This window comes from Quercus robur, chromosome 12 (assembly GCF_932294415.1).
Source record: "Quercus robur chromosome 12, dhQueRobu3.1, whole genome shotgun sequence".
NCBI lineage: Eukaryota > Viridiplantae > Streptophyta > Magnoliopsida > Fagales > Fagaceae > Quercus > Quercus robur.
The window spans coordinates 14,820,926-14,833,777 of NC_065545.1; the positions used below are offsets into that span (position 1 = coordinate 14,820,926).

At 36.7% G+C, this 12,852-nt stretch overlaps 2 protein-coding genes across 2 annotated transcripts; both read left to right on the top strand.

Annotated features, from left to right (window-relative positions):
• The first annotated feature begins 2,800 nt into the window (after nucleotides 1-2,800).
• LOC126708180 (uncharacterized) lies at nucleotides 2,801-3,244 on the top strand. Its single transcript, XM_050407986.1, has one exon. The coding sequence runs from the start codon at nucleotides 2,801-2,803 to the stop codon at nucleotides 3,242-3,244; it is 444 nt and encodes a 147-aa protein (XP_050263943.1).
• Nucleotides 3,245-6,206: 2,962 nt separating this feature from the next.
• Nucleotides 6,207-10,610, top strand: LOC126708794 (cellulose synthase-like protein D5). The gene is made up of 3 exons (XM_050408732.1): nucleotides 6,207-7,395; nucleotides 7,716-8,520; nucleotides 8,609-10,610. The coding sequence occupies exons 1-3, from the start codon at nucleotides 6,449-6,451 to the stop codon at nucleotides 10,385-10,387; spliced, it is 3,531 nt and encodes a 1,176-aa protein (XP_050264689.1). The 5' UTR covers nucleotides 6,207-6,448; the 3' UTR covers nucleotides 10,388-10,610.
• Nucleotides 10,611-12,852: the final 2,242 nt, after the last annotated feature.

Sequence of the window (12,852 nt, forward strand, 5' to 3'; positions counted from 1 at the left end):
GAGAAGAGAGTTACAAATGTGAGTAATAGGTAGATTTTGGCCATTGCCAACAGTGAGTTGATCTTGACCATTGTAAGGTTTTGGGAAACTGAGATGATTCAAACTGGAGGTGACATGATCTGTAGTAGCACTGTTAGCAAGCCAAGGTTGTTCTTAAGCAAGACATGCATTAGAAGTTGTGTCCATTGCAGTAAGCTTTGTTGGTGGATGCTTTCCTTGATAAGCGTAATCCATTATATGGTAGCAAGCAATTGATAAGTGACCAAGTTTGCCACAAATTTGACAAGTAGACCTTTCAGACCTAGCACCATTAAAGCTTGATTGATTCTGTGAGAATTGATTGAAAGGACTAAACTAAGTAGATTGTCCTCCATTTGGACCTCTTCCTCCTCTATCACCTCTATTATTGTAACTACCTTTGCCTTTCCCTCGATTGTAGGACTGATTGTAGTTATTACTATTTGGCTTGGAATTTGAGGCAGCAGCCATGGCAAAGATTGTATCTTTAACTTCCAAACATTCATTTAGTGATTCTTCTTTTGCATTAAGTAGTGTTGACAATTTATCAAAACTCAATTATGTGCTTCTAGTCCTTATAGCTGATCTAAAGGCATTGTAATCCTTAGGAAGACCCTTGAGTGCTATATGAAGCAATTCCTCATCATCTACAATAACACCAACATCAAGAAGCTTATCCCTTACTACTTTGATCTTCTGCAGATAGAGATCTACAGAATCTGATCCCTTCTTGAGATTATGTAATTTTCCTTTGAGATTCATTATGTGAGATCTTGAAATAAATGATAATTTATTCTCCAAGACCGTCCATACCTCCACAGCAGAAGTGCAACCGAGAGTTAGAGCCAAGACAAAAGGAGATAAAGTTGAGCTCATGAAAGTGAGCAAAGCTTTCTTCTTTAATCTCCAAATCACATAATCAGGATTAAGAATTGTTGAGCTCATTCTATTTGTCATTTGAGTTAATGACCCTGTACTCACAATAGGTTTATGATTTTCAACTCAAACTATATGGTTTTTTACTATAACTACTTGCAATGACCTAATGTCTTGGTATTGAAGGATTTTTATTAATACCGAGCATGGACTCTTCTAGATTTGATCTAATACTAACAGAGGGGAAGCTTCTTGACCCTAATATTGGATCTGAGTTTCTTTCTAAGCTCTTAACAGAGATGGCATTACCAATTATCAATAAGTTTCTATCTTTATTTCCCTCATTATACCATATATACTAGCATATGACAAACTTTGATTAACTAATTTAGTTATTTTTTATGCTTGTTAGTGGTTGCTTCTAATAACAGAACCATTGAGAGCACTTAAAGTTACTTGGAAATCATTATTGTTTTGGATGTTCAAAATTTGCTGGGAGACTACTTTTGTAAGATGTTAGGTTAGTCTCAAAAAAGAATTATTGGTGGACATTCTAAATTTTCTGATGAAGGAGAAAAAGGAAAAAACAAAATGAAAAAAGTGGATGAAGTAAAGCAGAGGATTATTTGGAAAGGGAAACGTAATCAGGCGTTTCTCAATGTCATTACTGAGTTAAATGACAATAAAAGTGCAAATCTTTTCTTAATTTTCACTATCTATTATTGAATGCTCTCATAAATTTTTTTTAGGATAATTTTGTTTTCTCAGAAGCTATTGCCAAGAACATTTTGGAAAGAATGCAAGCAAAGGGATTTACAGACATGTCCAAGATGCAAGTACATTACCATCTTAAGGTACAGTTTTATTTTTCACAAGTAGTTATATATATTCAGATTGTATATATTTTCATGAAATGACAATTGTATTTTATGAACAAAGCATCAAAAAATGCTAAAAAACATTGTTGGATTCATTAATAAGCTGTCTTCCATGACATACAGATTCTCATCAAGGGCTTGATATACAGCTGCATTACCTCCAGCCATATTAAATCCACCAACAATATTACTTTCCAGATTCTCATTGAAGTCTTCATTTACAGCTGCATCGGAATTTTGACCTCCGGCTTCAAAACACACTTCCAAATCTTGAACAACTTCAGTTGCTGGTGTTACTATGGTAAGTTCCACACTCAGCTAGCTTGACATCTGAATTGAAGGCAACATCACATCCACCCACAGTATTACTACCATCAACAACATTTTTTAGCATTTTTTGATAGCTCTGCTCATAAAATACAAGTATCATTTCATGAAAATATATACAATCTGAATATATATAACTACCTATGAAAAATAAAACTGTAGCTTAAGATGGTAATGTACTTGCATCCTGGACATGTCTATAAAGATGAAGAAAGCTTCTCTTCATCTTTCTCCAAACATGCCTGATTTCATAAAGCCTAATCCTTTGGGTAAATTTGTCTCCACTAATTCTTTGGAATAACCCAACTATACAAGTGCGTGCTCAATGGGAGTAAAAGAAATTAGATGGCTTGGAATCACAAACCAAAATATATGGTAAATCATAATTCCTTAGTTGTCCATATGAGTACATGTATTCTAAATAGCGTAATTGCATGTGGTTAAGTCTGATACTAAATTACCAATGTGTTATTTTGAAAGCTATAGCATTTTGTGGCTTGAAATTTTGTTACTAAGCAGTGTTTAAAAATTCATTCTCTTTATCTTTTTCTTGTTGTAGAACGGATATTTATTTGTTGCTATACATTGGTTAACTGGGTCACATGTATAGTAACCATGAACTGAACTCTAAACATGCACATCATTTATGCTTGTACATATAGGAATTTTCATTAAGAGCTTGCATGAATGCTCTCCCAACTATGCAAAATCTTTGTTTAAGAGGAGTTGTAGTGGAGGAGTTTTGCCCTCTTTGCAATCTTAGCAGTGAAAGCACCTCTCATGCCTTGATTCATTGTGAGTTTTCTGCTAAAGTTTGGAGTAACTGGACTGAGCGCCCCATTAAGCTCCTAGAATCTATTTTTGACATCTCTGATATTGCCCTTGAATTGCTCAATTTTGGTACTGTTCAGGACCTTGAAGTCTTGTTCTCTACAGCCTGGTTTATTTGGTATAATGGAAACCAAGTCATTCATGAGGCAAATTTTTCTCCTGCTCTTCGAATCTGGGAGTCAGCTCAGAGGCTGGTTCAGGACTTTATTAATGTTAACTCAAACAGTCCACTACACATTTTCCCAAGCCAACCCGGATGGACAACTCCTTCCTGTGGCCTCTTTAAAGTAAATGTAGATGGTGCAACCTCTTAAAACCACAAACCCTCAAGTATTAGCGCAATTATAAGAAACTCTGAGGGTTTAGTCATTGCAGCCATGAGCAAAACTCTCCTTGCGCAGTTCTCTGTGGAAGAAGTTGAAGCTATTGCTTTGGAAAATGGAGTTCTTCTTGCCCAGGAAATGAACCTCATGGATATCATTGTTGAATCTGATTCGCTTTTTGTTGTTCAATCCGTCCAAAAGAAGGAGATAAATGGATCTCTTGGCCACATCATTCAGGGGACACTATCAGCTCACTTTGCCTTTCGTTCTTGGAAAATTCAGCACTTGAAAAGGGAGTCCAACAGGGCAGCTCATGAGCTTGCTCATCTAGCTAGAGATAGCGCCTAGCGGGGTAACTCAGGTTTGGAAAGGATGGACCCTCCTTGTATTCAGTTTCTGCTCAGGCAGGAATGTTGTTAATTGTCTCTTTCCTCTGTTCATCTTTCTTGCTTGCTTCATTTTCTGTGTAATGAATTTCAGTTTCTCCATAAATAAATAAAAGAAGGAATTTTCATTTATGCTTGTACATACAGAAATTTATTGATAATATACACCAGTGTATATATATATATATATCAAGGAGTTAGTAACCCCGTACGTACAGTAGGTTTATGGTACTTTTGACTAAAACTATTTGAAGTGACAAAATGTTTTGGAATCGATGGCTTTCGATCTCTACTTATATGTACTAGATTTTATCTAATGTTAATGGAGGGGAACCTCCTTGACCCCAATATTGGATTTGAGCTTTTTTCAAAAATCAAACACGAGAATCAGGAGATGGTATTACCAATTATAAGTGTGTATAAAATCTATTTCCCTCAATGTATATACTATACTAGCTTATAACATTAAAACTTGCAATTATTTGGCATGAAATATTGTCTCGGATATTCAAAGTTTGGAAGAAGAACATTTTTTAATGAGAATTTTGGAAGGTATGGAAGCTAAGGGTTTCAATTATATGTCAAGAACGTAAGAAAATAACCATTTTCATATAAATTTTTCTATAAATGAACGAAAATATCATGACAGGCTTAAAAATGTTGTTTATATGTGTAAATATGAGTTTGGAAGATTAACTAGACCAACTACCATTGAAGGCCATTGAGTTCTACAGAATGTACCTTTTGAAGTTGGAACATTTACTATTGATAAGCATTTTATGAAAAGTTATTAGTTTCTTCCAATATTTCAACACTTCTTTACAAAAACATCTATTTAATATTTGTTTTTTTTACAATTTTAGTCTCGATTGAATTGATTTCTTTGCAATAATAGCACATCATCATGCCAAGATCATGATATATTAATTGCATGCTAAATACATTAATTTAAAATATGGTTACATTGCTATGAATATTTTCATATGCATTAAGTATTTTAAATAAAAAATAAAGGTTTTAAAAATTTATAAATTCTAAATTCTAGAATATTTTAAAATTTTGTAATCTATGAAGGTCCATTTTTCTAGCAAGTGGGCTTGGTTGTTAAAAACCCCTAATTACCCAAGAAAACTTGACCTTAACATCCATGTTTTGTGTTTTTGTTGGTTGTTTACACTTAACATCCAAGTGAATAGTCATTGAGATGAAGATCGAGAATGTTTCAAGAGAATCAAGGTTCTCAATTCTTTCGGGACAGAATTGAAACCAAAATTTCGATTCTAAGGCATCAATGTAAGTTTTCTTTTGAAACTCTAATTTTTATAATCTAGAGAATATTTGGTTGTGCAACATATGAAGTAGATCCATGTTTTAATTTTGCTACTTATTTTATGTATGAAATGCATGTATATTTTCCCAACAATCAGTATTAGATCTTACTCCATCATTTTGTATGATTCACATGTTGTTTCAATTCACATGTTACCAAACGGGGCTTAAGTTTCTTGATGTTCAAAAATCTTTAATTAAACTTTCTTGCATAATTTTCCTAAAATAATAAATCATGTTCTTTGTTGTAGAAACATGTTAGAGTTAATTATCAATGATTTAATTTGAGTGATAACATGTTTTTTATCGATTTCTATTAAGATTCAAACATGAATAACTTCGCCAAAGGCCTTGTAGCTGAATTGGCACCTCCTCATGCACAAAGTACTTGGAAGTCTAGGGGGGAAAGGGTTCGAGTTGTAAGGTTAGGAGCAGGTTGTAATTATCTCTCAAAAAAAAAAAAAAAACATGAATAACTTCATAGTTTACTTATTCATGTCGTGTCTATATTCATGTTTGTGTTCGTGATTATTAGGTGACAAACTACAAATTACAATGGATTCATATTAGCCCACAAGAACAAATGCCATGACCATTTCTTTGGTTTAAAATAAATTTAAAAAAAAAAAGACAATAAAGAAAGAAAGAGGTTGTCCTAAAATGACTTGCAAAGTTCAAGATTACTTTAAAGATTATCAATTAAACTCTCTCAAACTCTCTCATCTGACTAAAATTCGAATTTTTTATGATGTAAAAAAATCCTACATCATAAAATTTGAATGTTAGAAAAGAAAAATAAAGACTTTATTATATTTCTTTTTGGGGAAGGTGTTAAAAATTTGAACTTTATATTATAATTTATTGCATTGGGTGCAAAAGTTAATGAAATGGCCCTACAAAACTAAAATAATATGGCAATTTGTAAGAAACTCAACCGTTTACCTTTTACAACTTTTATTTTATTTTATTCGACCGTTGAAGTTGAAAGTCCTTAGCTTTTTTGACTTTTTGGCCCCTCAAGCATGATGGACCACATGTATGTAACCCTCTTCACCCAAACAGACCGTTTCAGTTAAATACCAACCGCAGAATAGCACCAAATCTACGGTGGAGATCTGTCGACCGTTAAATTCAAATCCTCCTCTCACAGACCCCAAGAATTCTTTTTCCACTCAAAATTCAGATCCGACCGTTGCCCCCAATTTACAGCTTCTACTTCTTCTTCATCTTCTTCTTCTTCTTTGTACTCCCTCATACTCAAACTTTCATTCAGCCCCCCCAAAAAAAAAACACTATTTTTTCACTTCAAAATTCTCTCAGAATTTCCTTATGGGTCTTTGAGGGTTCTCTCTTTCTCTCATTCCCTTTTGCCCATTTGCTTGATTCTTTCATTTTTAGAGTGCATTTTCTCTTCCTTTCTCGGAAGTGTTTTTTTTTTTTTTTTCTTGCAGGAAACTGAGAGGGAATACTTAACAAAAAGATGGTGAAAACAGCTTCTTCACCGTCTTCTTCTCCGGTGACCATTACGGTTTCATCGGGAGGAAAAGTAAACGGCAGCAGAAGCATGGGCTTAACTAGTCCAGTACCTCGTGCTTCGATCTCAAACAACCCGAATTCTCCTCTCAGTAGCAGAGGAAATCGACGGGCCTCAAGTGGCGGAGGAAAGTACTCTTCGATGTCGAAAGACGAGACGACAATGGAGGAGGTGAACACAGAGTTTGTGAGTTATACAGTTCACATACCTCCCACCCCAGATCACCAACCCATGTCAGAGTCTCAGACTAGTCTCACCGAAGACAACAATAATTCTGGAAAGCCCAAAAGAAGCTACATTTCAGGTACTATTTTCACCGGAGGGTACAACTCGGTGACTCGTGGGCACGTGATTGAAAGCTCAATGGATGGGACCGAGCCGGTGAAATCAGGACTAATGTGTGGGATGAAAGGTTGTGATGAGAAAGCAATTCGAGGGAAAAATTCAAGGGGTATATGCGAGTGTGGGTTCAAGATTTGCAGGGATTGTTACTTGGATTGTGTTGGAAGTGGAGGTGGGAGGTGTCCTGGGTGCAAAGAACCTTACAAAGATTTTAGTGATGATGATGAAGAAGATGATGGTGATGATGAAACCGGGTCCGAAGCAGAGGACCAGGCCTTGCCATTGCCATCGGATTTTAAGCTTGATAAGAGGCTTTCAGTGGTAAGATCTTTTAAGGCACAAAACCATCAGCCACCGGAGTTTGATCACACCCGGTGGCTGTTCGAGACGAAGGGGACTTATGGGTACGGAAACGCGGTATGGCCTAAAGATGGGTATGGGGTTGGGTCTGGGTCTAATGGGTTTGAACACCCACCGGATTTTGGAGAGAGAAGCAGGAGACCTTTGACAAGGAAGGTGGGGATCTCTGCTGCAATTCTCAGCCCATATAGGTAAATATCGAAAACTGGACTCTGTTCACTTCAATTTAATTCTAATTTATTATGGTTGGAAAATGGAAATTTTGTAGGTTGATGAGTAACCCAACTTCAATTTTGATCATATTTTGCTTACTACGTGTGGTGATTTATTGTGTTTAAATTAGTTTTTTTTTTTTTTTTTTTGGTAATTTTGAGTTTTCAATTCAAATTAAAAGTTTAAAACTGTTATATCAATGACTATATTTGGCTATGTGTTTGACATAGTGATAATTTACTTTTTGTTTAATTTGGTTTGTGATGGTTGTTTAAATTTGGTTCTTGCTTCTCTGCAGATTACTTATTCTGATACGTCTCATCGCCCTTGGTTTCTTCCTGACATGGAGGATTCGACACCCTAATCATGAGGCAATGTGGTTGTGGGGAATGTCTACTGTTTGTGAACTCTGGTTTGGATTTTCATGGCTTCTGGATCAGCTGCCTAAGCTCTGCCCTGTAAACAGAGTCACTGACCTCTCTGTTCTTAAAGAACGTTTCGAATCTCCAAACCTTCGCAACCCAAAAGGGCGGTCTGACCTTCCAGGGATTGACGTATTTGTTTCCACAGCAGACCCTGAAAAGGAGCCCCCTCTTGTCACAGCAAACACCATTCTTTCGATCCTTGCAGTTGATTATCCAGTGGAGAAGCTTGCATGCTACTTATCTGATGATGGTGGAGCTCTTTTGACATTTGAAGCACTTGCAGAGACTGCTAGCTTTGCAAGAATTTGGGTTCCATTTTGCCGGAAACATGGAATAGAACCAAGGAATCCTGAGACCTATTTTGGGCAGAAGCGTGATCATCTTAAGAACAAAGTAAGGCTTGATTTTGTGAGAGAAAGGAGAAGGGTGAAGAGAGAGTATGATGAGTTCAAAGTGAGGATAAATTCCTTACCGGAATCTATAAGGCGAAGATCTGATGCTTACAATGCACATGAAGAGCTAAGAGCAAAGAAGAAACAGATGGAAATGGGAGGCAATACTTCTGATCCAATTAAGACTTCGAAGGGGATTTGGATGTCAGATGGTACTCATTGGCCTGGGACTTGGGCTTCAGCAGAGACAGACCACTCAAGAGGGGATCATGCTGGTATAATTCAGGTAATACCTTACATTTGATTTATGGAATAATAGATTTTATATTGTTTGTAACTTTCTTCAAATGCTTAAAATTTGGCTCTCTTTGCAGGCAATGTTAGCTCCACCCAATGCAGAACCAGTTTATGGTGCAGAAGCAGATGGGGAGAATTTGATTGACACTACAGAAGTTGATATTAGATTGCCAATGCTGGTTTATGTGTCCCGTGAGAAGAGGCCAGGATATGATCACAACAAGAAAGCTGGAGCCATGAACGCTCTAGTCCGAACAAGTGCAATCATGTCAAATGGCCCATTCATTCTAAATTTGGATTGTGATCACTACATTTACAACTCCTTGGCTCTCAGGGAAGGAATGTGCTTTATGCTTGATAGGGGTGGTGATAGGATCTGTTATGTTCAATTCCCACAAAGGTTTGAGGGTATAGATCCAAGTGACCGGTATGCAAATCACAATACAGTGTTCTTTGATGTGAGCATGAGAGCTCTTGATGGTCTACAGGGTCCAATGTATGTAGGGACAGGCTGCATTTTCAGAAGAACTGCACTGTATGGGTTTAGTCCTCCTAGAACCACAGAACACCATGGGTGGTTTGGGAGGAGGAAAATTAAGTTGCTTTTGAGAAGGCCCAAGGTGGTTAAGAAGGAGGAGGATGAGATAGCCTTGCCAATCAATGAGGATCACAATGATGATGATGATGCAGATATTGAGTCCTTGCTTCTTCCAAGAAGGTTTGGTAACTCCACTTCTCTAGCTGCTTCTATTCCAGTTGCAGAATACCAGGGAAGGCTGCTTCAAGATTTACATGGAAAAGGCTACCATGGGAGGCCAGCTGGATCTCTTGCAGTGCCTCGTGAACCTTTAGACGCTGCAACTGTGGCAGAGGCGATAAGTGTCATCTCTTGCTTCTACGAGGACAAAACAGAGTGGGGGAAGAGGGTAGGATGGATATATGGTTCTGTAACAGAAGACGTGGTGACTGGTTATAGAATGCACAATAGAGGGTGGAGGTCAATTTACTGTGTCACCAAAAGGGATGCATTCCGAGGGACGGCTCCAATTAATCTAACAGACAGGCTGCATCAAGTTCTTCGATGGGCAACGGGGTCAGTTGAGATTTTCTTCTCACGGAACAATGCATTATTTGCTAGTCCCCGATTGAAATTCCTTCAAAGGGTGGCATATTTCAATGTGGGAATGTACCCTTTCACATCTATGTTTCTCATAGTCTATTGCTTTCTGCCTGCTGTTTCATTATTTTCTGGGCAGTTCATAGTCCAATACCTCAGTGTGACCTTTCTGGTGTTCTTGTTGGCCATCACCCTCACCTTGTGCATGCTTGCAATTCTAGAAATCAAATGGTCAGGTATCACTCTCCATGATTGGTGGAGAAATGAACAATTTTGGTTGATTGGTGGAACAAGTGCCCATCCTGCTGCTGTGCTACAAGGATTACTGAAGGTTATTGCAGGAGTTGACATCTCATTCACATTGACCTCTAAGTCTGCTACTCCTGAAGAAGGAGATGACGAATTTGCAGAGCTATATGTGGTTAGGTGGAGCTTCTTAATGATCCCTCCAATCACAATCATGATGGTGAACATGATTGCAATTGCTGTTGGAGTAGCCAGGACAATGTACAGCCCATTCCCTCAGTGGAGCAAGCTTGTAGGAGGGGTGTTCTTCAGCTTCTGGGTGTTGTGCCATCTCTACCCATTTGCAAAGGGGTTGATGGGAAGGAGGGGAAAGGTTCCCACCATTGTCTTTGTGTGGTCTGGATTGCTCTCCATCATCATTTCTTTGCTTTGGGTGTATATTAGCCCTCCTTCGAGTACACAAGATTACACGAGGGCGTTCCAGTTCCCTTGAAAGTCTTAGGTAGGATCTAAATGCAGCTAGCGAAGTTCCTCAACTTCATGTTGTGGTTATTGCCTCATTTTCCCCCCCCTGCTTCATTCACATTGAATGTACTTGGCTTGCACTGTTGTCTTTTTTTTATACTTTTTTACAGTTTGTATTGAACATTTCATATAGTAGTTGTCATTGTGCAAAAGAATTCTTGTCAATTGAAATGTGTTATGGTGTTATGTCACATCTGTAGCTGATTGGGGCTAGTGTTTATGTGCATATTATGTTAGACTAATTTGAATGTGAGAGCATGACAACAGCACCTTTAACCAAAGTTAGGACTATATGTGACTATGGGGCTGAGCAATTAGATTTTGCAATCTTCTGGTGTCGTGTGGGTGTACCTTAGGGGGGGGTCCCCTGGTCAGGTTCAAAATTAGGGTGTTCCTGTGTTGCCTTGTGCAAGAGACTTTTTTTTTTTTTGAATGCGTGCAAGAGACATTTTGTAGAGTTATAGTCAGCATGTTTAAATATTTATCTCATTCATGTTCTGAGTGATGATATAGGGAATCCCCTATCAATTATTAGTGATTAATGATTAGTCCCGCGAGAGACAATTAACAAAGTAAAATGATTTGGTTAATCCCACTAGTTTCTACTGGCAAAAAAGAAAGCATTCAATCCCTTTCTCAAAAGCCATGATTTTTTTAACCAAAAAGAAAAGCCATGATTTTCAATGGAAGCTCAAGTTTAATGATTAATCAATGTTTCCCTAATCTGATAACTTTCAAGAACCGGGTTCCATTTCATACTGAATTAGTCTCCAATGGGTAAAATCCTAAACAAAATCCTAAACAATGAGTATCAAGTTTGTTCCCCCAATCATTCAATTATTAATGATTTTTGTATACTTGCCCATAAAACGTTGTTCAACCATTTGTCTTGTCCTTTGTTTTGATGATGCAACGAGTATTTGAATTTTAAAAAATAGCTTGTTTTTGGTTGGATCCGAATGGCACAACAAGGATACTTAGAACCTGATAAGATTCTTCTCCTTCTTGAGAACAGTATGGTTGGTCCGTCTTATTCTATATAAGGTAAACAATTTGACAATGCGATAACTTTTTATCTTTTCAAATACGTGTAAAAAATTGGCCCTTCATGGCACATTTCATAAAACAAAAAATCTGAAGATTAAATCCTGTCTATATCAAAAAGCTTATTTATTTTCGACACATATTGGACATTTCATATGTCAGTTCTCTCTAGTGTGCCACATAGCCAGATGCAGGTCCTCCTCAAAAAGCACTTGGCAATTTCTAATATGTATGCACTTAATAAATGTCTTGTGTATGCAGAAATAAATTTGGGCAGTGTGCCTTATGGTTTGAACAGTCCCTTTAAGTCATATTTGAAATTTGTTCAAGTATATCTTTCAGATGGTCCCCTTGATCACGATCATGATATGAAAAATTATTGTATGGATGTAAGACTAGCAAGGAGATGTATGTGTTATTTTGTCAGTACTTAGTCATGCCAGCAGCCTAGGCCCACTAGTTTGGACTTCATGTTTTGCTTTCTAATTTGGAATGTTTCTATCATATCGCTGTTATATTAATTTCTGCCCTCGCTTAGCAAAGGTGTAGTTGTCAGCTGAAGCCTGATTGGTATTATTTGATGATAACAAGTTTTAACCTATTATTAGAGCACAATGATAGGAAAGGTATTTGATGTTAACAAGTTTTAGCTATTAGAGCATAATGATGGGCTACCATACCTTTTCTTCATTCTTCTTCTTTTTTTAAGGTAAATAGTAAATATTAGTAGGGAAGAAGAAGTAAAGGTTCGAAATTACAAAAAATGAAGATGGATCTTCACAAAGGTTTAGTAAATATACAATATGAGAGTACAATTAGTCATGATAGGATTCTTCTTCTCACACAATAGTGTGTCTCATTATGCATGTGGGAGTATGAAGTACAATATAATTATATTCTTATAGTATTTTTCACTAATAATACTATTATTGATTAAAAAAAACATTAATAAAGATTTTTGACAAAGTACCAAGATGATAGTATTCAACATAACTAAATTAATTCTCCTTGATTTTTCACTTTAAGATTATATTGCATAAATTAAGTTGCACCTAATATTTAGTTTTGATATCCTAGTCAGCTATCTCTCACGTTAAATTCAGTCTTGGTTTATTGTTGTAAACCACTTGTTAGTTTGGATTAACTTTTGTTGATAATTTATTTGTTCATTTGATTAAAATCTATGAAAGTGTAGTCATACTTAGGAAGAGTAAGGCTTTAAAGAATTATGAATAAATAAGATTTAACTAAAAAAGAAAAATATTTTAAAAATGATCCATACTCACCGATAGTCTACTACTGCGGCCTAATGCTGCCTTTATGCTCTCCAAAATAGTTAAGAGCAAGGCACTTTATCCTTAAGCTTTTCCAACTTTCTATGCCTACCAC